The sequence below is a fragment of the Thunnus albacares genome, chromosome 24 (assembly GCF_914725855.1).
Source record: "Thunnus albacares chromosome 24, fThuAlb1.1, whole genome shotgun sequence".
NCBI classification, from domain to species: Eukaryota; Metazoa; Chordata; class Actinopteri; order Scombriformes; family Scombridae; genus Thunnus; species Thunnus albacares.
In genome coordinates, this window is record NC_058129.1 from 20,280,654 (window position 1) to 20,308,445 (window position 27,792).

The 27,792-nt window shown below is 40.2% G+C and overlaps 2 protein-coding genes and 1 long non-coding RNA gene across 3 annotated transcripts in view; 1 reads left to right on the plus strand and 2 right to left on the minus strand.

The window, feature by feature from the left end:
- LOC122976060 (NLR family CARD domain-containing protein 3-like) overlaps window positions 1–27,792 on the minus strand; it is a 395,924-nt gene that overhangs the window by 361,048 nt on the left and 7,084 nt on the right. The window lies entirely within an intron of this gene.
- LOC122976069 (NACHT, LRR and PYD domains-containing protein 3-like) lies at window positions 137–25,564 on the minus strand. The gene is made up of 5 exons (XM_044344350.1): window positions 25,278–25,564; window positions 21,870–23,670; window positions 21,599–21,772; window positions 20,992–21,165; window positions 137–970 (listed from the first exon to the last, which is right to left on the minus strand). The coding sequence occupies exons 1-5, from the start codon at window positions 25,546–25,548 to the stop codon at window positions 775–777; spliced, it is 2,616 nt and encodes an 871-aa protein (XP_044200285.1). The 5' UTR covers window positions 25,549–25,564; the 3' UTR covers window positions 137–774.
- LOC122976147 lies at window positions 25,493–27,579 on the plus strand. The gene is made up of 3 exons (XR_006400834.1): window positions 25,493–25,573; window positions 25,759–26,135; window positions 27,427–27,579. It is a non-coding gene; the product is annotated as an uncharacterized LOC122976147 (long non-coding RNA).

Sequence of the window (27,792 nt, forward strand, 5' to 3'; positions counted from 1 at the left end):
ACTGACTGACACACTTTAGTCTGTACTGTAAAAAAGACGAGAGAAAGAGAGAGAGACAGCAGCAGTGGTCGAGTGAGCTAGAGAGTGAATGAAGACAGAGAGGGAGCGCTGGTAGAGAGAGTGCCGGTGAATCAGATCAATAAAACGTTATTTTCTGATTGTTTCACAGCGGTTATGTTCCGGAGGACAAATAGACACGCCCACACCTCCACGCCACCCTGCGGCTGAACGCCGCAACGCCTGATTGGGTCTGAATCCAGCCTTACTGTTCACCTTTTCCTCTGCTCTGCTCACATTCACCGTCACTTTTCTGACGATCGCTCTCTCACTCAAACACTCGCTCACGTACTGCCCTTTTCTTTAAAAGGAGCTACGCAACCTGTAGTTTCCATGGCAACGACACAGACTTCACAGATTTCTGAATGAATGGATATTTGGTGTTATTTTTGGCATTTACTGTTATAGCAGAAACACTGTTCATAGTTTTCAAAATGATACATTTAAAATACATTGGGTTTATTCATTAAAAGTGCATTAATTTGATGCATTTTAAGTTAATTGGGGATATTGCATAAACCTGGTTATTATTTCTTTTAAACACATTGGATTTATTAATAAGAATACATAACCTCTCATTCCTGCTTGTTTAATTTATGTTTGAATTATAAAAATGCTTCATGTTAAGTTCATTAGTTTGTATATGTCAAAACTATGCAATTCAAATGGATGGAAATTTTATATGTAATTGAAATACATAAGTCTTACATATTAGGCCTAAATATTTTTTTGAGTGTACCTGAGAGTCTCCATTCTCCAGCGTGGATCCTTCAGTCCAGCAGACAGCAGCTTCTCTCCTGAGGCTCCTGGATGATTGTAGCTCACATCCAGCTCTCTCAGATGGGAGGGGTTGGAGCTCAGAGCTGAGGCCAGAGAAGCACAGCCTTCCTCTGTGATCAGACATCCTGACAGGCTGCAAACACACAAAACAACACACATGTCAGACAGTCTGAGAGTCCTGCTGTGTGCAGTCAGATACAACAACAAACTGTCTCCACACTAACTAACTAACTAAAAGATGAACTGAATCAGGGAGCTCCAGAAAGTTGAGCATCCAGCCAGATGGGAAAAGTCAGCAGCTGAGGGATGATTCAGCAGCATGTTTTTAGATGTGAACCCCCTAGGAGGTCCAGGGTCATGACCCCCCAGGAAGAAAATGTTTTCAGCTTTAAAATGTGGATTTACAGTCGATGTTAGCAGGAGGATAAAGAGAAAAACTCACCCTAGAATTAATGTAATCTGACTGCTACAGAAGTAATGTAAGAGGGACATCAGTTCACTGCACACAGCCAAGAGAGCAGAGCCGCGTCCAAAAGTGGATTAAAGTGCATTAATCCACTAAACAACAAAGTTCATCACACAAAACTCAGTGTTTCTCAGGTTGTGCTGAACAAAACTCAGGAGACTCAGCAGCACAAATATTCCTGTTCTCTATTTCTGTTTAGAGTCTTCAGGTTAGGCTAACGCACTGATGCTGAACAATTAATGTAAACACACTGATGCTAACCCATTAATGCTAACACACTAATGCTAACATACTGATGTTAACCCACTCATGCTAAAAATTGATGCAAACAACTGATGCTAACACACTGATGCTGACCCATTAATGCTAACACACTAATGCTAACATACTGATGTTAACCCACTCATGCTAAAAATTGATGCAAACAACTGATGCTAACCCACTGATGCTGACCCATTAATGCTAACACACTTATGCTAACATACTGATGTTAACCCACTCATGCTAAAAATTGATGCTAACCCACTGATGCTGACCCATTAATGCTAACACACTAATGCTAACATACTGATGTTAACCCACTGATGCTAAAAATTGATGCAAACAACTGATGCTAACCCACTGATGCTGACCCATTAATGCTAACACACTAATGCTAACATACTGATGTTAACCCACTGATGCTAAAAATTGATGCAAACAACTGATGCTAACACACTGATGCTGACCCATTAATGCTAACACACTAATGCTAACATACTGATGTTAACCCACTGATGCTAAAAATTGATGCAAACAACTGATGCTGACCCATTAATGTTAACACACTAATGCTAACATACTAATGTTAACACACTCATGCTAAAAATTGATGCAAACAACTGATGCTAACCCACTGATGCTGACCCATTAATGCTAACACACTAATGCTAACATACTGATGTTAACCCACTCATGCTAAAAATTGATGCAAACAACTGATGCTGACCCATTAATGTTAACACACTAATGCTAACATACTAATGTTAACACACTCATGCTAAAAATTGATGCAAACAACTGATGCTAACCCACTGATGCTGACCCATTAATGCTAACACACTAATGCTAACATACTGATGTTAACCCACTCATGCTAAAAATTGATGCAAACAACTGATGCTGACCCATTAATGCTAACACACTAATGCTAACATACTGATGTTAACCCACTGATGCTAACACACTAGTGCTAACATACTGATGTTAACCCACTGATGCTGACCCATTAATGCTAACACACTAATGCTAACATACTGATGTTAACCCACTGATGCTGAAAATTGATGCAAACAACTGATGCTAACCCACTGATGCTGACCCATTAATGCTAACACACTAATGCTAACATACTGATGTTAACCCACTGATGCTAAAAATTGATGCAAACAACTGATGCTAACCCACTGATGCTAACACACTAGTGCTAACATACTGATGTTAACCCACTCATGCTAAAAATTGATGCAAACAACTGATGCTAACCCACTGATGCTGACCCATTAATGCTAACACACTAATGCTAACATACTGATGTTAACCCACTGATGCTAAAAATTGATGCTAACCCTCTGATGCTGACCCATTAATGCTAACACACTAATGCTAACATACTGATGTTAACCCACTGATGCTAAAAATTGATGCAAACAACTGATGCTAACACACTGATGCTGACCCATTAATGCTAACACACTAATGCTAACATACTGATGTTAACCCACTCATGCTAAAAATTGATGCAAACAACTGATACTAACCCACTGATGCTGACCCATTAATGCTAACACACTAATGCTAACATACTGATGCTAAAATTGATGCTAACATACTGATGTTAACCCACTGATGCTGACCCATTAATGCTAACACACTAATGCTAACATACTGATGTTAACCCACTGATGCTAAAAATTGATGCAAACAACTGATGCTAACCCACTGATGCTGACCCATTAATGCTAACACACTAATGCTAACATACTGATGTTAACCCACTGATGCTAAAAATTGATGCTAACCCACTGATGCTGACCCATTAATGCTAACACACTAATGCTAAAATTGATGCTAACATACTGATGTTAACCCACTGATGCTGACCCATTAATGCTAACACACTAATGCTAACAAACTGATGTTAACCCACTGATGCTAAAAATTGATGCAAACAACTGATGCTACCTATTGATGCTAACAACTGATGTTAACCCACTGATGCTAAAAATTGATGCAATCAACTGATGCTAACCCACTGATGCTAACACACTAATGCTAACCCACTGATGCTGACCCATTAATGCTAACACACTAATGCTAACATACTGATGTTAACCCACTGATGCTGACCCATTAATGCTAACATACTGATGTTAACCCACTGATGCTAAAAATTGATGCTAACCCACTGATGCTGACCCATTAATGTTAACACACGGATGCTAACAATTGCTGCTAACATACTGATGTTAACCCACTGATGCTAACCCGTTAATGCTAACACACTGATGCCAACAATTTATGTTAACAAGTGATGCTAACCCACTGATGCTAAAAATTGATGCTAATCCACTGATGCTAACACACTGATGCTAAAAATTGATGTTAACCCACTGATGCTGACCCATTAATGCTAACCCACTGATGCTAACATACTGATGTTAAAAATTGATGTTAACCCACTGATGCTGACCCATTAATGCTAACACACTAATGCTAACAATTGATGCTAACATACTGATGTTAACCCACTGATGCTAAAAATTGATGCTAATCAACTGATGCTAACCCACTGATGCTGACCCATTAATGCTAACACACTAATGCTAACATACTGATGTTAACCCACTCATGCTAAAAATTGATGCAAACAACTGATGCTGACCCATTAATGCTAACACACTAATGCTAACATACTGATGTTAACCCACTGATGCTAAAAATTGATGCAAACAACTGATGCTAACACACTGATGCTGACCCATTAATGCTAACACACTAATGCTAACATACTGATGTTAACCCACTGATGCTAAAAATTGATGCAAACAACTGATGCTGACCCATTAATGTTAACACACTAATGCTAACATACTAATGTTAACACACTCATGCTAAAAATTGATGCAAACAACTGATGCTAACCCACTGATGCTGACCCATTAATGCTAACACACTAATGCTAACATACTGATGTTAACCCACTGATGCTAACACACTAGTGCTAACATACTGATGTTAACCCACTGATGCTAAAAATTGATGCTAACCCACTGATGCTGACCCATTAATGCTAACACACTAATGCTAACATACTGATGTTAACCCACTGATGCTAACACACTAGTGCTAACATACTGATGTTAACCCACTGATGCTAAAAATTGATGCTAACCCACTGATGCTGACCCATTAATGCTAACACACTAATGCTAACATACTGATGTTAACCCACTGATGCTAAAAATTGATGCAAACAACTGATGCTAACACACTGATGCTGACCCATTAATGCTAACACACTAATGCTAACATACTGATGTTAACCCACTCATGCTAAAAATTGATGCAAACAACTGATGCTGACCCATTAATGCTAACACACTAATGCTAACATACTGATGTTAACCCACTGATGCTAAAAATTGATGCTAACCCACTGATGCTGACCCATTAATGCTAACACACTAATGCTAACATACTGATGTTAACCCACTGATGCTAAAAATTGATGTTAACCCACTGATGCTGACCCATTAATGCTAACACACTAATGCTAACATACTGATGTTAACCCACTGATGCTAAAAATTGATGCAAACAACTGATGCTAACCCACTGATGCTGACCCATTAATGCTAACACACTAATGCTAACATACTGATGTTAACCCACTGATGCTAAAAATCGATGCTAATCCACTGATGCTAACACACTGATGCTAACAACTGATGCTAATCCACTGATGCTAACACACTGATGCTACCTATTGATGCTAACAACTGATGTTAACCCACTGATGCTAAAAATTGATGCAATCAACTGATGCTAACCCACTGATGCTAACACACTAATGCTAACCCACTGATGCTGACCCATTTATGCTAACACACTAATGCTAACATACTGATGTTAACCCACTGATGCTGACCCATTAATGCTAACATACTGATGTTAACCCACTGATGCTAAAAATTGATGCTAACCCACTGATGCTGACCCATTAATGTTAACACACGGATGCTAACAATTGCTGCTAACATACTGATGTTAACCCACTGATGCTAACCCGTTAATGCTAACACACTGATGTTAAAAATTGATGTTAACCCACTGATGCTGACCCATTAATGCTAACACACTAATGCTAACAATTGATGCTAACATACTGATGTTAACCCACTGATGCTAAAAATTGATGCTAATCAACTGATGCTAACCCACTGATGCTAAAAATTGATGCAAACAACTGGTGCTGACCCATTGATGCTAACACACTAAAGCTAACATACTGATGTTAACCCACTGATGCTAAAAATTGATACAAACAACTGATGCTAACCCACTGATGCTGACCCATTAATGCTAACACACTAATGCTAACATACTGATGTTAACCCACTGATGCTAAAAATTGATGCTAATCCACTGATGCTACCACACTGATGCTAACAACTGATGCTAATCCACTGATGCTAACACACTGATGCTACCTAATGATGCTAACAACTGATGTTAACCCACTGATGCTAAAAATTGATGCAAACAACTGATGCTGAGCCATTGATGCTAACACACTAAAGCTAACATACTGATGTTAACCCACTGATGCTGACCCATTAATGCTAACACACTGATGCTAACAAGTGATGCTAACTCACTGATGCTGACCCATTAATGCTAACACACTGATGTTAACCCACTGATGCTAAAAATTGATGCTAAGCCACTGATGCTACCTATTGACGCTAATCCACTGATGCTAACACACTAATGCTAATAATTGATGCTGACATACTGATGTTAACCCATTAATGCTAAAAATCGATGCAAACAACTGATGCTAACCCACTGATGCTGACCCATTAATGCTAACACACTAATCCTAACATACTGATGTTAACCCACTGATGCTAAAAATTGATGCTAATCCACTGATGCTACCTATTGACGCTAATCCACTGATGCTAACACACTGATGCTAACAATTGATGCTAACAACTGATGCTGACCCATTAATGCTAACACACTAATCCTAACATACTGATTTTAACCCACTGATGCTAAAAATTGATGCTAACAACTGATGCTGACCCATTAATGCTAACACACTAAAGCTAACATACTGCTGTTAACCCATTGATGCTGACCCATTAATGCTAACACACTAATCCTAACATACTGATGTTAACCCACTGATGCTAAAAATTGATGCTAATCCACTGATGCTACCTATTGACGCTAATCCACTGATGCTAACACACTGATGCTAACAATTGATGCTAACAACTGATGCTGACCCATTAATGCTAACACACTAATCCTAACATACTGATTTTAACCCACTGATGCTAAAAATTGATGCTAACAACTGATGCTGACCCATTAATGCTAACACACTAAAGCTAACATACTGCTGTTAACCCATTGATGCTGACCCATTAATGCTAACACACTAATCCTAACATACTGATTTTAACCCACTGATGCTAAAAATTGATGCAAACAACTGATGCTGACCCATTAATGCTAACACACTAATCCTAACATACTGATGTTAACCCACTGATGCTAAAAATTGATGCTAATCCACTGATGCTACCTATTGACGCTAATCCACTGATGCTAACACACTGATGCTAACAATTGATGCTAACAACTGATGCTGACCCATTAATGCTAACACACTAAAGCTAACATACTGATGTTAACCCACTGATGCTGACCCATTAATGCTAACACACTGATGCTAACAAGTGATGCTAACCCACTGATGCTGACCCATTAATGCTAACACACTGATGTTAACCCACTGATGCTAAAAATTGATACAAACAACTGATGTCAACCCACTGATGCTAAAATTGATGCTAACATACTGATGTTAACCCACTGATGCTGACCCATTAATGCTGACACACTAAAGCTAACATACTGATGTTAACCCACTGATGCTGACCCATTAATGCTAACACACTGATGTTAACCCACTGATGCTAAAAATTGATGCAAACAACTGATGCTGACCCATTGATGCTAACACACTAAAGCTAACATACTGATGTTAACCCACTGATGCTGACCCATTAATGCTAACACACTGATGCTAACAAGTGATGCTAACCCACTGATGCTAACCCACTGATGCTAAAAATTGATGCTAATCCACTGATGCTAACACACTGATGCTAACACACTGATGCTAACATACTGATGTTAACCCACTGATGCTAAAAATTGATACAAACAACTGATGCTGACCCATTGATGCTAACACACTAAAGCTAACATACTGATGTTAACCCACTGATGCTAAAAATTGATGCAAACAACTGATGCTAACCCACTGATGCTGACCCATTAATGCTAACACACTAATGCTAACATACTGATGTTAACCCACTGATGCTAAAAATTGATGCTAACCCACTGATGCTGACCCATTAATGCTAACACACTAATGCTAAAATTGCTGCTAACATACTGATGTTAACCCACTGATGCTAACACACTGATGCCAACAATTTATGTTAACAAGTGATGCTAACCCACTGATGCTAAAAATTGATGCTAATCCACTGATGCTAACACACTGATGCTAAAAATTGATGTTAACCCACTGATGCTGACCCATTAATGCTAACACACTAATGCTAACAATTGATGCTAACATACTGATGTTAACCCACTGATGCTAAAAATTGATGCTAATCAACTGATGCTAACCCACTGATGCTAAAAATTGATGCAAACAACTGGTGCTGACCCATTGATGCTAACACACTAAAGCTAACATACTGATGTTAACCCACTGATGCTAAAAATTGATACAAACAACTGATGCTAACCCACTGATGCTGACCCATTAATGCTAACACACTAATGCTAACATACTGATGTTAACCCACTGATGCTAAAAATTGATGCTAATCCACTGATGCTACCACACTGATGCTAACAACTGATGCTAATCCACTGATGCTAACACACTGATGCTACCTAATGATGCTAACAACTGATGTTAACCCACTGATGCTAAAAATTGATGCAAACAACTGATGCTGAGCCATTGATGCTAACACACTAAAGCTAACATACTGATGTTAACCCACTGATGCTGACCCATTAATGCTAACACACTGATGCTAACAAGTGATGCTAACTCACTGATGCTGACCCATTAATGCTAACACACTGATGTTAACCCACTGATGCTAAAAATTGATGCTAAGCCACTGATGCTACCTATTGACGCTAATCCACTGATGCTAACACACTAATGCTAATAATTGATGCTGACATACTGATGTTAACCCATTAATGCTAAAAATCGATGCAAACAACTGATGCTAACCCACTGATGCTGACCCATTAATGCTAACACACTAATCCTAACATACTGATGTTAACCCACTGATGCTAACAATTGATGCTAACAACTGATGCTGACCCATTAATGCTAACACACTAAAGCTAACATACTGATGTTAACCCATTGATGCTGACCCATTAATGCTAACACACTAATCCTAACATACTGATTTTAACCCACTGATGCTAAAAATTGATGCTAACAACTGATGCTGACCCATTAATGCTAACACACTAAAGCTAACATACTGCTGTTAACCCATTGATGCTGACCCATTAATGCTAACACACTAATCCTAACATACTGATGTTAACCCACTGATGCTAAAAATTGATGCTAATCCACTGATGCTACCTATTGACGCTAATCCACTGATGCTAACACACTGATGCTAACAATTGATGCTAACAACTGATGCTGACCTATTAATGCTAACACACTAAAGCTAACATACTGATGTTAACCCACTGATGCTGACCCATTAATGCTAACACACTGATGCTAACCCACTGATGCTGACCCATTAATGCTAACACACTGATGTTAACCCACTGATGCTAAAAATTGATACAAACAACTGATGTCAACCCACTGATGCTAAAATTGATGCTAACATACTGATGTTAACCCACTGATGCTGACCCATTAATGCTGACACACTAAAGCTAACATACTGATGTTAACCCACTGATGCTGACCCATTAATGCTAACACACTGATGTTAACCCACTGATGCTAAAAATTGATGCAAACAACTGATGCTGACCCATTGATGCTAACACACTAAAGCTAACATACTGATGTTAACCCACTGATGCTGACCCATTAATGCTAACACACTGATGCTAACCCACTGATGCTAACCCACTGATGCTAAAAATTGATGCTAATCCACTGATGCTAACACACTGATGCTAACAATTGATGCTAACATACTGATGTTAACCCACTGATGCTAAAAATTGATACAAACAACTGATGCTGACCCATTGATGCTAACACACTAAAGCTAACATACTGATGTTAACCCACTGATGCTGACCCATTAATGCTAACACACTAATCCTAACATACTGATGTTAACCCACTGATGCTGACCCATTAATGCTAACACACTGATGTTAACCCACTGATGCTAAAAATTGATGCTAATCCACTGATGCTAACACACTGATGCTAACAATTGATGCTAACATACTGATGTTAACCCACTGATGCTAAAAATTGATACAAACAACTGATGCTGACCCATTGATGCTAACACACTAAAGCTAACATACTGATGTTAACCCACTGATGCTGACCCATTAATGCTAACACACTAATCCTAACATACTGATGTTAACCCACTGATGCTAAAAATTGATGCTAATCCACTGATGCTACCTATTGACGCTAATCCACTGATGCTAACACACTAATGCTAATAATTGATGCTGACATACTGATGTTAACCCATTAATGCTAAAAATCGATGCAAACAACTGATGCTAACCCACTGATGCTGACCCATTAATGCTAACACACTAATCCTAACATACTGATGTTAACCCACTTATGCTAAAAATTGATGCTAACCCACTGATGCTGACCCATTAATACTAACAACTGATTGATTCATTGGTTTTATTTCTTCGCCCACTGTAGTGAGTGAATCTGTCTGTAGTGAAACCAGGGCTAACCTGTTCTGCCTCCGCAGGCTGCACTTCACTCAGCTGCCCGACAGACCTGCTGCTTCTTCCCACTTTAACCTGAATAACAAACCGGGGCTCGGTGCTCCGGTTGGATCCAAGAGAGCCGGGGCTAACGTTAGCTGGAAGGCTAGCGGAGGCTAACTGACTGTGCTTCCCTCCGGTCATGCTGCGGCTAACGCTCCGCTAGCCTCCCAGCTAGCCCCGGCTCTCCGTTTAGATCCAGTGAAGTGGAGCCTGCGGAGGAAACACCGGGACCGTCAGGATATAATAGTCCGTGGAGGAGCTGCGGTGTTCGGCTGCACAGATAGGAAACCCCTCGGCTGACAGGATGTACCACTCTGTTTGAAAAAACCTTTTTCTTCTTCTTTGTGGTTTATAACAGCGGTTGGCGACCAGCGTATTAGGTGCATTACCGCCACCTTCTGCTTCAGACTGTGGACCAGAGATTAAATCCTACACATTAATCCTGTCTGTCTAATAAACTCAAAGAAAACTACTGCTGCACCCACTTGGCAGGTTCATTAAAGTTTTAATGCTGAGCTCCTGAACTCCAGTCTTCCTGAGTTCTTCCTTCATAATTTGTCTTTATTGATCATTAATACAATCTATGATTGCAGGTGTAATAGTCTCCTCAGCCAGCTGGAATAAAATATGTGCACATATCTGCATCGGCAAAAATGAGTCAAAAAGTAATCGTGTTAAATAATCGTGATCTCAATATTGACCAAAATAATCGTGAGTATGATTTTTGCCATAATCGAGCAGCTCTAGTTCTTATATTAACATAGTGAGCTTCAATCTCAATTTTTCATTTCTTCACATATTTATTATAAAAACATCTTTCAAACTAAACAAATCCTAATTTGATAATAAAATATGAATATATTATATAATGAATATGAATATATTTCACTCTAATAGGTTCTTCAAGGTCACCTGTGTAAAAGTTGTTTCTGTGTTTGTTTTATTTTATTTCATCTTCTGTTGAGAATTTCAATGAGTTCCTTTAAAATAAGCTGTTGGAATATCCAAGGTCTTTCCTCCTCAGTCTTTGGTCTGAAGAGTAAAACCTATCAATAATAATGACATCATAATCCTATCAGAAACATGGTGTAGAGGTGATGTACCCACACACTGCCCTCCCAGCTACAGAGAGATTATTGCCCCTTCCCACAAATGATCTACTGTTAGTCCAGCAGAGACTCAGGACGACTCATTATATGCTACAAGTCACATTTACACAATTCACTACAAACTCTCAACATCAGAAAATAAAAAGAGATCTTCTCCCTACACAGAAGGATATATATCTATGTGCTGTGAGTCCCCTTACTTCTCTGATGACATGTTTCCCTGCCTTGAGTCACAGATATGTCATTACCAGCGGCAGCAAATATAATAATCTGTGGTGATTTTAACGCCTGGACTGGTGCACAACCTGAAGTCACCAGTAGTCAAGGAGACAGTTTGATCAGCCAGCAAGCTCCTACTATTCACCTCCATCTGCCTCCTAGAAACAACTTTGACACTGTGATGAACAGTAATGGGAGGGAGCTGCTACAACTGTGCAGAAGCCTCAGTCTGTATATGGTCAACGGTCGGGTAAGAGGGGACTCTTTGGGAAGGTTCACTAATTGTTCAACTGCTGGCAACAGCACTGTAGATTATATGATCACAGACATGGACTCCTTCTCTTTCACTGCATTCACAGTCAAGCCCCAAACCCCTTTATCAGACCACAACCAAATCACCCTCTTCCTCAAACACAACAATATCACACACACAAAACCCAGCAAGCTGTTCAACATACCCAGGACATACAGATGGGCCCCAGACAGCACTGAGCAATACCAAGAGGCCAGCAATAGTGAGGAGATTACATTATTACTACAAAAGTTGATAGAATAGCCCTACCCTCCCACTACTGAAGGCATATGTGAGGCTGTCCACAATATAAATGACATCTTCAACACAACAGCAAATAAAGATCAATTCAAACTACGTACAAACAAAAGAAAAACAACAACAAAGAACCACTGGTTTGACAAAGAATGTCAAAACCTGAAAAAACTAGTTAGAAACAAACAATCATATACGCCTTCAGTGTTGTGAAGCACTTAAGACATAAAAATACAACCAGAAGCAAAAAGATAAAGCATAGTGAGAAACAGCTGTGCCTACTTGAAGAGAGTATAGAGTCTAACTGGGACTTCTGGGACCAGTGGAACTCTGTCTGTCAGTCTGAGCCTGAGGAGCTGCTCATACAGGACCGAGACATATGGACTCAACATTTTCACACCTTACTTGGACCAAAACCACCAGGAACTGACTTACAAACCAAACAAATACTGGAAAAACTACTAAATATGGAATTGATATTCAAAGACCACCAGAACCCCCTAGATTTCCTCGTTACTATCAACCACCTGAAAACAAAACTGAAGACCCTCAAAAGCAAAAAAGCATGTGGGCCTGATGGGAGACTGAACCAAATGCTGAAATACAGCACAGAAAAATTCCACTTGTCTATTCTAAAATGATTCAACCTAATTGTGAGTGTGGGATATTTTGCTGAGAGTTGGAATAATGGTCTTATTACAGCTATATTTAAAAGTGGAGACAGATTTGAGCCTCAAAATTACAGCTGTGTCAGCAGCTGTATGGGCAAGCTGCTCTGCAGCATCATCAACTCCCGTATAGTTGAGTTCCTCAATGAGCACAATGTCCTGCATAAAAGTCAGATTGGATTCATGTCTAACCATCACACATCTGACCATATCTTCACCCTCATCACCCTCATTAACACACATGTGCACCACAATAAAAAGAACATTTATTCATGTTTTGTAGATTTGATTGTATTTGGCATGAAGGGCTCTTTTATGGATTATTAGAGAGCGGCATAGGGGATAAAACCTATGATCTCATTCAATCAATGTATTTGAATAACAGATGTGCAATTAAAATGTGAAACAGAAGGAGCAGTTACTTCAGACAGTACCGTGGGGTGAAACAGGGCTGCAGTTTGAGCCCAACCCTTTTTAACATATATAGAAATACATTTGCACAACAAGTGCAAACATCCACAGCTGCTGGTGTGACTCTGCAGGACACAGAGGTCAAATGTCTGATGTTTGCTGATGACCTGGTTCTCCTGTCTCCCTCCAGAACTGGAACTATGAACAAGACCAAAATATTGACTTTCCAAAAAAGATCCAACTCCCAGAACAATACATTCACATTAGGAAATATAGAAATGGAGCCAACAAAACACTCTACATATTTAGGCTTGAATATCAGTTCCACTGGACATTTTGGCTTTGAATGAGCTGAAGGAGAAGGCAAGAGGAGCTTTCTACACCATCAAAAGAAAAATACCCACTGACCTTCCAGTTAGGACCTGGCTCAAAGTTCTGCATTCAGTAATAGAGCCAATAATGTTATATGGTAGTGAAGTGTGGGGTCCACTTACCAGCCAAGACCTCCCAACATGGGACAAACAGCCGCTAGAAGCCCTGCATGCAGAACTGTGCACAAACATACTGAGAGTCCACAGACAGGCAGCCAATAGGCTGTGTTTGAAATCTCAGACTAACATACTACTCATACTCAGTATGACGTCAAATTGAGTATGTAGTACGTTCCAACTGCATAGTTTGTGGATTTTGTGTACGTGAGAAATACCCGGATGTATTCTACATTAGCAAGAATTTCTGAGTATGCGGCGTGAGCTTACTGGACATACTCAACTGCCCCACAATGCATTGCGTCTCTTCAGACTGTGCAATGGAGATGAGCCAGGCTAAAAGCTGGTGTAATTTTCGCTGTAGGACTGTTAATATGTCACTTTATTAAGTTTTAATATTTTTTCAGGCGAGAAAGTAACCATTTAGATTCACAATATGGGGTCAAGTTATCCAAATAACGCCTGGTTGTAAATCTGCTGCAACGTTTTCAGAGATATGAGCAGCCGCCTATGAGCTGCTAGCCGGGACCAGCCGCTCATCTCAGCTGCTAGCAGTCCGACTCCTGAGATGATCAGACGGTCAACGTCCATCGTCATCCTGAGGAGAACATGATCCATGAACTGATCGCTAATAAATGTTGGTCTCACAGATGAAATCTAACAATTGTAGCTGCAACATTAGTTTGTCTGAATGTAAAGTGAAGCTTCATGTTTTTACTGGACAGAACAGCAGTGCTGCCTCTGGAGCTCCACATGTACACATATCACCACATTTACACACATATACATGGATTCAAATAAACACATCAGTCTGTATTAAATTCATTTTATTTTATTAAGCGTCCCCTGGTCCTCGGAAGTTTGTACTCCCGAGTTGAACTTGCCAAGTCCTCAACCCAGCTACCTGACCGTAGGTGCTAAGAATAGTAGTTATCAACTTGACAGGACGGAGGAAACTCTCCGAGGGAAAGAGAATTCATCTTTTAGCTTCTGAACTAATATTTTTAGACAGTTCTGATGGAGCTCAGGGAATTATCAGGAGGACGGCTTCACTGTATAAACCTGGGCTGTGTGTGTAATAGATCACAGAACACACAGAACATTAATTAATATTAGAACCGAACCTGCCGGTGTGTCTGGATATTTAAATAATCAATGAAGTTACACCGATGTGCCTCTGCGGGGGGGGGGGGGGGGGGGGGGGGGCATCGCTGCAGGTATTTAATGAACTCAAACACTTTTGTGGGGGGGTTAATAGTCAGTAACCCCGGACCCCCATCTGAAATCATGTTTCCGTGGTTACGTATCTGACTGAACTGTGACAAAATAATCTCAACTCAAAGCTCCACTAACACTTTTTATCTTACAAAACAAAAACCTCACTGACAGTAAATGATGTTATTCAGTCTGTAATGTAGCTATAATAAAAATCTAAACTGTTATGTAGCTTAATAAAATAAAACAAAATTTAATATAGACTGATCTGTTCATTTATTAATTTATATTTATTGAAATGTGGTGACAGTCTGTAGAGCCGCAGAGGCAGCGCTGCTGTTCTATCCAGTAAAAACATGAAGCTTCACTTTACATTCAAACTAATGTTGCAGCTGCAATTGTTAGATTTGATCCGTTAGACCAACATTTATCTTCCAGAAGGAATTATATCATATATCTAAATGCTGCAGAGACATTAGAGCCAGCGGTGAATCAGCTGCAGATCAGTTCATGGATCATGTTCTTCCCGGGATGACGACGCAGGAGTTGGGATGCGAGCAGCTGACATGAGCGGCTGGTCCCGACCAGCGGCTCCTCACATCTCCGAAAACGTTGGAGCAAATTTCCAAACAGGCGTTATTTGGATAAACTGACCACACATTGTTAATCTATATGGTTACTTTCTCTCCTGGGAAAATATTAAAATTGAATAAAATGACATATTAGCAGTGCTACAACGAAAATTACAACAGCTTTTAGCCGCTTTAAAATCTACACTGTTGCTGCCGGTTGGTGCGAAATGCATTCTGGGATACTTGGCTGCATACTTCAGTGTAAACAGTCTGCTAGTAACGACATACTTGACCGTTCATTTAGTACACAGTATGCAGTACATACTCATACCTCCAATCTAGTGACTCCCAGTCCTCCCAGTACAAAGCCCTTCAGTGGCACCAGTTGAACAAAGATCAGAGTCCCCTCTGCTAGCTGCTGCTGAAGCTCTGCCCACACACACCAAAAACAATCTGACCAACCAAATCATCTCAAAACTAAAAGAAAATGATATCAACTCACAAAGTAAATTAGAATAGTATTTGAGCCTAAACAGAGAGTCCATGGTGGCAGAGTACCTGACCACCATGACTGATAGAAAACTGAGGAAAACGCTGACAATGTACAGACTGAGTGGACACAGTCTGGCCATAGAAACAGGCCGTCACAGGCAGAACAGGCTCCCCAGGGAGGCCAGGCTGCCTTCACTTTGTCAGAAAACAGCTTCCTGTTATACTGGGACAAATATAAATCATATCAATCATATATATCCTGAGTTTATCCACCTCCCTGATCTTCACCAACTGTCCCATCTATGTGGGGAGAAAAGTCAATGTGCAGTAAAAGCTGCAAAATATATTAAGTCTTCTCATAATCTGAGAGAAACAAGCTCTGTAGTAAATGTTTCTGTGTGATTACATCTGTAAAAATGCCTTTTATTATATTGTATTTCATATTATTGTTGATATTTGCATATTATTGTATAATTATGAATCATCTGTTTATAATTATCTGTACTGCTTTGGCAATATAGGTTTCTGATCTGTCAATAAAGCTTATTTGAATTTGACAGAGAGAGCAGTAAGGTCACACACAAGATGAGCTCCTGAAATATCTTCAACTTTCTGATGAAAAAACGAAACAGAGGAAAACCGACAACCTGTGAAAATCAACATAAAGGTGCAGGAATTGAAAAGAAGACAAATAGCAACAAAATATCTACTATATCACCAAAAAAGAAGATCTCAGCACATCTAAACCAGAGAGACAGCAGGGAACAAACCAACCAACCCCGCTAGCCTGACACAAAACCTGAAGGAGACGCAGGAAAAGAGACAGAAGACAAAGACACTTCATCTGTAACACTGAAAGAAGTAAAACAAATCTGTTTTTAAATAACTTAAATGCGTAAAACATCATAAAATTAGCTAGCTTTGTGATTCTGGCAGTTGAAGCAGAGTGTGTTACCATGGAGACGGAGACACTAGAGAGGTAGATACCCTGCTAACTGTAGCAGCACCAGAGCCAAGAAAAAATACAAAGAGGCAACACTCTTGTCCAATGTAAAACAAAAAGATCAAAAACAATGTTCTCTTTCATACGGACAACATCAGCACATGGAAGCAGGTCATTTGTAATAACTATACACACATTGGTCGTGGTGGCTGTTTAACTGTGTGTCTGTCAGGCCCTCCACTTCTGCCTCCTCCTCCACCTCGCCTGCTGTGTGTCTCTCCCTCTCTCCTTGTCTGTGCTTAATTACAGGAGTGGAGACAGGTGTGCAGGAGTCAGGCAACCAGCTGCCATCCATCATTACATCGTGCATAAATATCTGGTTCATCTCCATATCGTAGACTCTGTATCACAGTCAGTCGCGCTTCTAGTCCTCCAAGCCTACCAATCAATATTAGCATTGCTAACATCTTTTTCTCTGTGCCTACAATTTTGCCTTCGCCTGACTTCGGCGCTTGTCTCCAGCCTTCCTGTCTCGCCTGCGTGGCACACTCCCTGCTCTCGGGGACTCCCTGTGCCCAGCTACCAGCCCGAGTCCCAGCTACCACCTTGAAATAAACTTCCAAAACTACTCACTGCCTCCTGCCTCAGTGTCCTGCACTTGGGTTCACTAGCCTAGCCCCAACACCGTCAGGATGAATCTCTAGACACAGACAACCCTCTGCTGATACAGGGAAATGAGATGAGCCCCAATTCCTTTGAGGAACTCTTCCTCAAGATGAAGGCAGAAGCTGAGAGAGACTGACACAGTACCAACAGCAGCACTACAGGAGACACAACATCATAACAGGAAGAGGAGGATAACAGAATAGTCCCAGAGGTCACAGAGCCAGACCTGAAGCCCACAACAATCTCTGTCTCTCTCACCCCCCAAATACAAAAACTCGTCTCTCTCGCAACTTTACTTAAAGCAAACAATGAGCACTTATAGTGACTTATAAGCAGCTTGTAATGTATTATATCTGCCTATTCCTCAGGAATTACATTACTTCACTTAAAGCATCCAATGACCAGTTAGAGTCACTTATAACCACATTTTAATGCATTATAACAGTGATTATTGATGCATTATAAAATGATTATAATGTATTACAACTATGAGAATTATAATACACTATGATCCTTGTAAAACATGTCAGTGAGTGACCAGCAGTTATGAAGTATTATGATTCTTGACCTTATAAGGCATTATAAAATGCTTTATAATGTGTTATGATTATTATTATAAAGCATTATGAATATTTATGAGTGTTTATAACTATAATTATACAGTGCTAGAAGCAGATTATAACACATTATAAGTATGTTTATAATGCATTATAGACATGGACTTCATAGAAAGTGTTACCATAAACATTTCTCAACTAAATTGTCTCTTTTCCTTTTTTTGTACATGTACATTTCAAATGAATGCACATATCAGGCCTTTTACATGTTATAGTACAGACACATTAGCTTTTAAGTCCACTTCAAATAAGCACAAACTGCCTTACATGCTTTCCCAGCGCTACAACAGCAGCTTAGCATGTAGCACTTAGCCTAGCTTCTAGGCTGCAATTAAGCCTACAGTGGTTAGCGGCTAAAAAGCTGCATCAGCTATATTCTCATCACATCACGCAAACATTAAATCCTGACTGGCTTTTTGCTTCACCATACCTTTCAAGGTAAACTAACACACCATTAAATGATTTTGGAACAAAACCTTAATGCTAACCAGCTAACCTCGGGTGGCTAACTCACCAGAATAATCCATTAATTTGGAGGGAAACGCCCGCCGGAGTCCCGAAGATTCTTTTTCCACAGCCGCTCTGCAGCTTAGCAGTTTTCTCTCTCTGGCAACACGCCAGCTCCACTCGGTTTCAACTTATTTAAATCTGACATTAAAACGCCTTATTTTACTCTTTCCAAACTAACTCATTTTAGCCAAACACCCGTCTGAGTAGCTGCGCTGCAGTAACTGAAGAGAGACTAGAAACTTCTCTGTATGCTAGCTAGCAGCTACCGCTAGCATCTACTGCTAGCATCTACTGCTAGCCTGCGTGTGAGACATTTAGGGAACTAGGGATGTGCTGAGAGCCCAGTATTTGTATTTGTTTCTTTTTGTTTTTATTACACTTTTAATTTTAGAAAATTAAACACAATACAAGAAGAAGTGTTCATGAATGAACTACCTTACGAAGGAGGTCCACACACTGGGTCTCGAACTGGAGTCTCCCAGATCATAGATGATTGTCCTGACTACTGAGCTAAAACTTTACTCATTGCCTCATTGCAGACAGACCTCTACCTATTTATTCACTCATAACACAGAGACAGCACAGCATGTAATGTGTAGGGAAGAACTTCAAAGGCGATTATTGCTTTGCACTTTTCATTTATTGCCTATTTTTTACAACCTAACTTTGTGGAAAGGAGAAGGGGAACAGCAGGTTATGGAGAGTCTCTTGAGAGCACTTTACGTGTCAGTAGCTAAGCTTTATCTCTGGGGAACACCCCCAACTCCAGGACTGATGTCCAAATAAGGAAATGTGCGTCATGTAGCAGGTGGATGTGACTCGTTGAGCTGGTATTTGATGTTTTTTTTGTCTTCCAGAAAACAAATCATTTTTTGAATATTTGTAAGAAATATTCGTAAAAAACCCCACTATTTGTGCTTTGCCGAATAACATATTTGTATTTGGGCACATCCCTATAGTGGACATTGGTAAATTATAGCGTGTACCGATAGTCTGCATCATGAGGCGTTTAGGGAACATTGCTAAATTGTAGCGTCTACCAATAGCCTGCATGTGAGGTGTTTGGGGACATCGGTAGTTTGTAGCTACAGAAAATAACCTTGGTTGCATAAATGTACAGTAAATTCTAAAAACATATTGCCAAAATATTTGCAAAAATAAGTACTATAAGGGCAGCTGTGACTCAGGAGGTAGAGCGGGTCGTATACTAAGTGACTGTGTGAGTGTCAGTGTGTGTGTGAATGGTGCCTGTAGTGTAGAAAGCGCTTAGAGTGGTTTGAAGACTAGAAAGGCGCTATATAAGTGAGTCCATTTACCATTTACTATATTGGAGAAAAATGTCATTATTCATATTTTGCATCAGTGTCCAGGTGTCTCAGACTAGAGGACTGGGAGCTGAGAACTGAGGACAGAGCTGCACAGCTTCTCTCTGAGAGGTCACAGCCACTCAGCCTGGAGAGGCAATAATGAACATGAAGATAAATAATCTTTTTGTGAAAATGTTGAGTCTGGACTTTTTGATGCTGGATATAAATTCTCCTCTCAGCACTGGGTAAAATCTGTTGTGTTCTACTCTAAACATGTTGGAGACGTGGCAATTATATATGACAGAATCAGTGATACACAGACATGTAATGATCTAAATCAAATAATATCAAAGCAAACCTGAGTTTCTCTATCTAAGCCAGAGATCATATCTGTGTGCTGTAAAATATATAAAGATGAATCAAAGAAAGATAAACTGGAAAATTCAAACATTTTCTGTCCTGTTGAAAATAAAATCCTGGTGGAAAACTTTTGCAAATCACAAATCCTGACATTAGAGAGGTCGAACCTTATAGTTTGGAAAAATATCTGGAAAACAAACTGTAATTTGTTCTGACCTGAGATTTTGCAGTGTACAGTGTGGATTCTCCAGTCCAGCAGACAACTGTTTCATTCCTGAATCCTGCAGATTGTTGTTACTGAGGTCAAGCTCTGTCAGACTAGAGGACTGGGAGCTGAGAACTGAGGACAGATCTGCACAGCTTCTCTCTGAGAGGTTACAGCCACTCAGCCTGGAGAGACAATAATGAACATGACGATAAATAATCTTTTTGTGAAAATGTTGAGTCTGGACTTTTGGTGATGCTGGATATAAATTCTCCTCTCAACACTGGGTAAAATCTGTTCTGTTCTATTCTAAACATGTTGGAGACGTGGCAATTATATATGACGGAATCAGTGATACACAGACATGTAATGATCTAAATCAAATAATATCAAAGCAAACCTTAGTTTCTCTATCTAAGCCAGAGATCATATATGTGTACTGTAAAATATATAAAGATGAATCAAAGAAAGATAAACTGGAAAATTCAAACATTTTCTGTCCTGTTGAAAATAAAATCCTGGTGGAAAACTTTTGCAAATCACAAATCCTGACATTAGAGAGGCTGAACCTTATAGTTTGGAAAAATATCTGGAAAACAAACTGTAATTTGTTCTGACCTGAGATTTTGCAGTGTACAGTGTGGATTCTCCAGTCCAGCAGACAACTGTTTCATTCCTGAATCCTGCAGATTGTTGTTACTGAGGTCAAGCTCTCTCAGACTAGAGGACTGGGAGCTGAGAACTGAGGACAGAGCTGCACAGCTTCTCTCTGAGAGGTTACAGCCACTCAGCCTGGAGAGGAAATAAAAAGGAAAAAAAAGAAGTTCTTTATTTTTCTGTCCTGTTAGAAGTATTTAAATAATGATGATCTAACTATCTGTGTACTTACAGAGCTTTATTTGAAGCTTTGACCACTGGCAGCAGCCTCAGGAGAGCCTCCTCTGAAGCAGAGTATTTCTTCAGGTCAAACACGTCCAGATCTTTTTCTGATGACATTAAGATGAAGACCAGAGCTGACCACTGAGCAGGAGACAGTTTATCTGTGGAGAGACTTCCTGATCTCAGGTACTGTTGGATCTCCTCCACTAGAGAATGATCATTCAGTTCATTCAGACAGTGGAGCAGATTGATGCTTCTCTCTGCAGACAGATTCTCACTGATCTTCTTCTTGATGTACTCGACTGTTTCCTGATTGGTCTGTGACCCACTTCTTGTCATCAAACCTTGTAGGAGAGTCTGATTGGTCTGCAGTGAAAGACCCAGGAGGAAGCGGAGGAACAAGTCCAGGTGTCCATTTGGACTCCTTAAGGCCTCGTCCACAGCTCTCTGGTAGAAACATGTTGATATGTCTCCAGACCACCAGAAGGTAATCCATTTAGACCACCAGGATGTTGTTTTTTCTGCTAGCAGATTGACTCCAGAGTTGGTGAATGTCAGATGGACATGAAGAGCAGCCAGAAACTCCTGAACGCTCAGATGGACAAAACAGAACACTGTTTCCAGAACCATCTCACAGTCCTCTTTAAAGATCTGTGTGAACACTCCTGAGCACACTGAGGCTTCTCTGATATTGATGCCACACCCTGTCAGGTCTGATTCATAGAAGATCAGGTTGCCTTTCTGCAGCTGCTCAAAAGCCAGTTTTCCCAGAGACTCAATCATCTTCTTGTTCTCTGGTTTCCAGAGTGGATCTTTTTCTGCTCCACCATCATACTTGATATTCTTCAGTTTGGACTGAACCATCACAAGGCGGAGGTACATCTCAGTCAAGGTCTTGGGCAGCTTTCCACTCTCTTTGCTCTTCATGATCCTCTCTAGAACTGTAGCAGTGATCCAGCAGAAGACTGGGATGTGGCACATGATGTGGAGGCTTCGTGATGTCTTGATGTGGGAGATGATGGTGCTAGCCTGCTTCTCATCTCTGAATCTCTTCCTGAAGTACTCCTCCTTCTGTGGGTCAGTGAACCCTCTGACTTCTGTCACCATGTCGACACAATCAGGAGGGATCTGATTGGCTGCTGCAGGCCGTGTGGTTATCCAGAGGTGAGCAAATGGAAGCAGTTTGCCCCTGATGAGGTTTGTCAGCAACACATCCATTGAGGTGGACTCTGTAACATCAGTCAGGATCTCATTTTTGTGGAAGTCCAGAGGAAGTCGACACTCATCCAGACCATCAAAGATGAACACAACCTGGAACTCTTCAAACCCGCAGATTCCTGCTTCTTTGATTTCAGTAAAGAAGTGATGAACAAGTTCCACCAAGCTGTACTTTTTCTCTTTCAGCACATTCAGCTCTCTGAAAGTGAATGGAAATGTGAACTGTATGTCCTGGTTGGCTTTGTCTTCAGCCCAGTCCAGAGTGAACTTCCGTGTTAAGACTGTTTTCCCAATGCCAGCCACTCCCTTTGTCATCACTGTTCTGATTGGTTCATCTCTTCCAGGTGAGGCTTTAAAGATGTCTTCTTGTAGGATTGTTGTTTCTGGTCTGTCTGGTTTCCTGGATGCTGTTTCAATCTGTCTGACCTCATGTTCATCATTGACCTCTGCAGTCCCTCCCTCTGTGATGTAGAGCTCTGTGTAGATCTGATTCAGAAGGGTTGGGTTTCCTGCTTTTGCAATTCCTTCAAACACTTTCTGAAACCTTTCCTTCAGTTTGGTTTTGAATTTGTGTTGACATTTGACAAAAGCCTCTGAAAGAAGAAACAACAGTAAAAGATGAACTAAACTAACCTGAACCCTACAGTTATGGAACCAGGCAATTTTCAATGGGGTGGCCAGGATGGGACCAGTGGTCATTTCAAGACGGCACAGAAATCAATATTAAATGAACATAAACATGTGTCTAACTAGAAATAAGGGGCTATTTTAGGCACAAGTCTAGTTATCTGGAATTTAGGCAGTGGTGGAATAGATCAAATAATAATCAGTGAATCCAACATTTCTTTCCTTATTCCTGCAAGTAAAGTAACAAGGGAGCTTACACAATAGGTACAAAGTACAAATTGTTCTCAGAGCAGATGTTCAGCTCAGCTTATGGTGCTCAGCAGCACTATGAGCTCATTCTCTATCACAGTATCATCACGGATACAGAGAAACAGACAGATGCATTATTAAAAGGAGTTTTTTATTCAAAGTCTGATTACGTTATATGAAATCAATAAATATAATCAAAATATACATAAAACCAAGAATAACTGGTTCAGAATAAATATCAGACAACATCAGAGAAGGTAACAACACTGGAGCAGCCAAGTGTCTGGTTGGTGTCTAAAGGTAACATATGCTGTTTCCACTACAGGAACTCAACGTGTATCCATCGTTACTGGTTCTGCTTGTGTTTCCACTGTTCTCCCCTCACTTTGAGGATGAGCTGCTGAACCTAAATGATACTTAATCCAAGTTCAGATTCTCTCAGAGGAAGGAATGCAACAGCTGGTTTAAAGCAGGAATTAATAATACAGGACATGAGTTTAGACAAACATTGCAGGGAAATTAGTTTCAGTGTACAGTATACTCTGCCTACTGTCACAACTCCACACAGTTGACCAATCAGGGTGTAAAGTGGATGTGATTGTTGGTTTTGGAGCAGTTCAACACAAATTGTTGGACTTCGCCCTCTAGAGGAGGTCCGACTATCCAACAAGTGCTTCAGCTGGAGCACACTGAAGCCTTAAGAACCATTCACACCTGGACTCATGGGACTCTAATGACTGACAGGCAGATGGAATAATGACCCACATGTGGCTTAATAATGGTGAATTCAGACAGAACACAAAGTGTATTTTTCACGCAGCGCGTATCGCTGGGCTTTATGAATGTACTTCATGAACGTACAGAGAGGAGAGAGAAAAAGGAGAGAAACTGGAGGGAAATAATAGAAAGAACCAGAGTTCCTGCTGAGTTCTGAGTTCAGTCAGAGGCTGAACTAAACACAAACACACAGAGGCACACTCCCAAAGACACAGCTGGTGTGTCTGTTGCTAGCTGGCTAACAGCTAATGTACAGCTGGTATTTTGGTTGTTGGGCCAAATAAACACAAATGATCCAACAGTAGATTTTGTGCGAGTAACACAAGGTGAAAATTGGCTTTGCATTGTGTCTAAACACAGCTTTAAGGTGTAAACAGCCCTGCAGAGATTAAACACCTGTGACTTCCCACCAGTCAGTCAGAACTAAAGAAGACTTTTGGATGAGAGGAGAAACACCTTGAAGAATCTAAAACAAGTCCACCGACTGTTGACTGAGCACTTCTAAATATCTTTGTAACATCACATTTTTAATCTTTCCATGACTTACCTGAAGGATCTGAGATGGTTTCTGACAAATGTTCCACTAGATCATTCCTATTGATCTTCCCCAAAATCATTTTGGTCACTTTAATAGCGTCTTTACAGTATTTCTCGACCATCAGATCCACTGTGTCCGTTCTGTCTTTATTCTCCAGTCGACTCTTTGGGATTGCTTCCTGCAGGCCCCCCTCCAGCTGCAGGTGCCACTTGAAATTTTTAAAGTCATCATCTCGCAAATCCTCCAAACACTTAAAGAGAACCTCTTTAAGTGACGCCATCTTTTCTTCTGCTAAGATCTGAAAGGTGTGACAAAAATATGTATTTGATTAACAATTAAACAGTTAATTTTCTGGATAACCAACACTGAAGTACTGATTAATATTATTATTATGTCCTGTCACAGTCCTGTCTGGTCTCATTGTGTTTTCTGGGTTTTGGTTGTCTGTTTGCTCTGTGTGTCCCTCCTGTGTTCCTGTACTCCTCCCCAGCCTGCTTTTCCCTCCACACCTGTCCTGCATCAGCCTCGTCAGCCCTGCCCTGTTCCATTTGTTCTCCCAGCCAATCGGCTCCCTTCCTGTTCTCCTGCCTAGTCACCTGTTCCCTGTTCCCTCGTTAGTTCTGTCTGTATTTAAGTCCAGTTTTCAGTTCAGTCTTTGTTGAATAGTCTGTTCATTCTGCCTGTTCCTGAGCTACAGTTGTTGTTAAGTTTCAATAAATATCTGTGCTTTAGATCCTGTCTGCCTGCCGTCTCTTGTACTTGGGTCCACCTGCCTTCACTCCATCATGACAGAACGATTCAAACAATAATGGACCCAACGGATAAATATATATAATAAATGATTAAAACGATATATGGTCATAAAAGGTAAGAAGTTCTACTTTTACACCATCAAACTAGTTGGAAACATCACATGATCATTTATAACAGTAGTTAAAGCGAGGGCGTAGGTTTGGTTTAACTCTGGTAGGGACATTTGATGTTGGACGGTGTAAATAATTGTGTGTGTGTACTTGCTCTCTATCACTCTTTTCTCTTTCATAGAAACATGTTCACACACACATAAAGAGCCTGACTCTGCTAAATGTTTACTTTACTCAATATGCATTTACTGACTGACCTGAAACTGGACTGTATCATGATGTTTTCTCTGATCTTTACATTTTATTTTATTGATTGACTACTTAACTATAAATCTGAGACCAAAACTAACATTTAAAATGAACATATCATAGACTGTCACAATAAATGTGTAGAAACCTGTAGGTAATGTGCTGCTGTAGGTTTTCAAACCTCACCTGAGATTCTGTCCTTCTTTCATTCCTTCTTTTAATTAAACAACATGTCTGAGCAACAATCACAAATTAGCAAACAACACCTAACGCCTGAAATTAAATATAATATCAAATGATCTTAGTTTTGCCCAGTAAAGTCGTTTTGATTCTGTGACGTTTGGAACATTTAAACTATAAACACTAACTGCTTCAGATTCTCCACCTCACTGACTCCACTAATGCTGCTGCTGCTGCTGTTAGTCAACAATGTGTACAGCTTGAAGTTGAGGGTTGCCAGATCATCAGGTCCAGTATCCTCCATATCCTGCTCTTTCACTCTTTATCATAATATCACTCTTGTTGCAGAAAACACACAAACCTGTCAACTCTGCAGAGATCTTACTGTTTATTACGTGCAGTTAAAACAGCTGGATTGTTAGAGATCAGTGAAAATATTGGTTGGGACAATCCAGCAACGCCTTCCTCACCCAAATCTACACCCATGAGTTAAAGCAACATCTTAATAGAAAGTTGTGTGAAAGGTGTGGCGCTCAGGACAGTGAGGTTAATCTCCTGGTGGAAGCACCATCCAGTTGTTTATTGATAGATTGGAGCACACTGACCTGTATGTCGGTGGTGTTCAGGTCCTCGGTGTCGGTGGATGAGTCCGGTGGTCTAGTTGTCCGGGTTCTTGTTTTCCTCCTCCATTACACACTTGTTATTTATTTATTGATGTTGTCCTCCTGAACTTCCTCTGCCTGAGTAAAACCAATAAAAAGATGATTAAGAAGTGAACGTTTGTCTGTAACTGCTTCTCTAAACCCGTCTGTCTGAACTCTGTGACTCTTCGGCTCCGTTCACCTCAACGTCCTCTTTTCCCACAGTGCAGAGAAACCTCCTGACCTTTGACCTTTCTGTAAACTGTCTGCTGCCTTCATGGACTGAAGACTGTTGTAAGAGCCAAATGTCATCATAATGTTCTGTATTATTGCTGTAAATGAATGATTCTATATTCAGATCATTGTTGACTAATTGTGAATTGTTTGCTGTTAGTTGTTGATGTTTCCAGTATACTGTGGGTGTTACTGGGTCATTACTGGTAAAGTCGCCTCTTAGTGTTAGAATCTACACTGCAAAAACTCCCCTACTGGAAACGCTACTAAATATTCTATAAACTAGTGAAATTTGATCATTTCAAGCAAGAAAATCTGCCAAAAATGACTTAAGAAGTTTTCTTGAAACGAGCATAA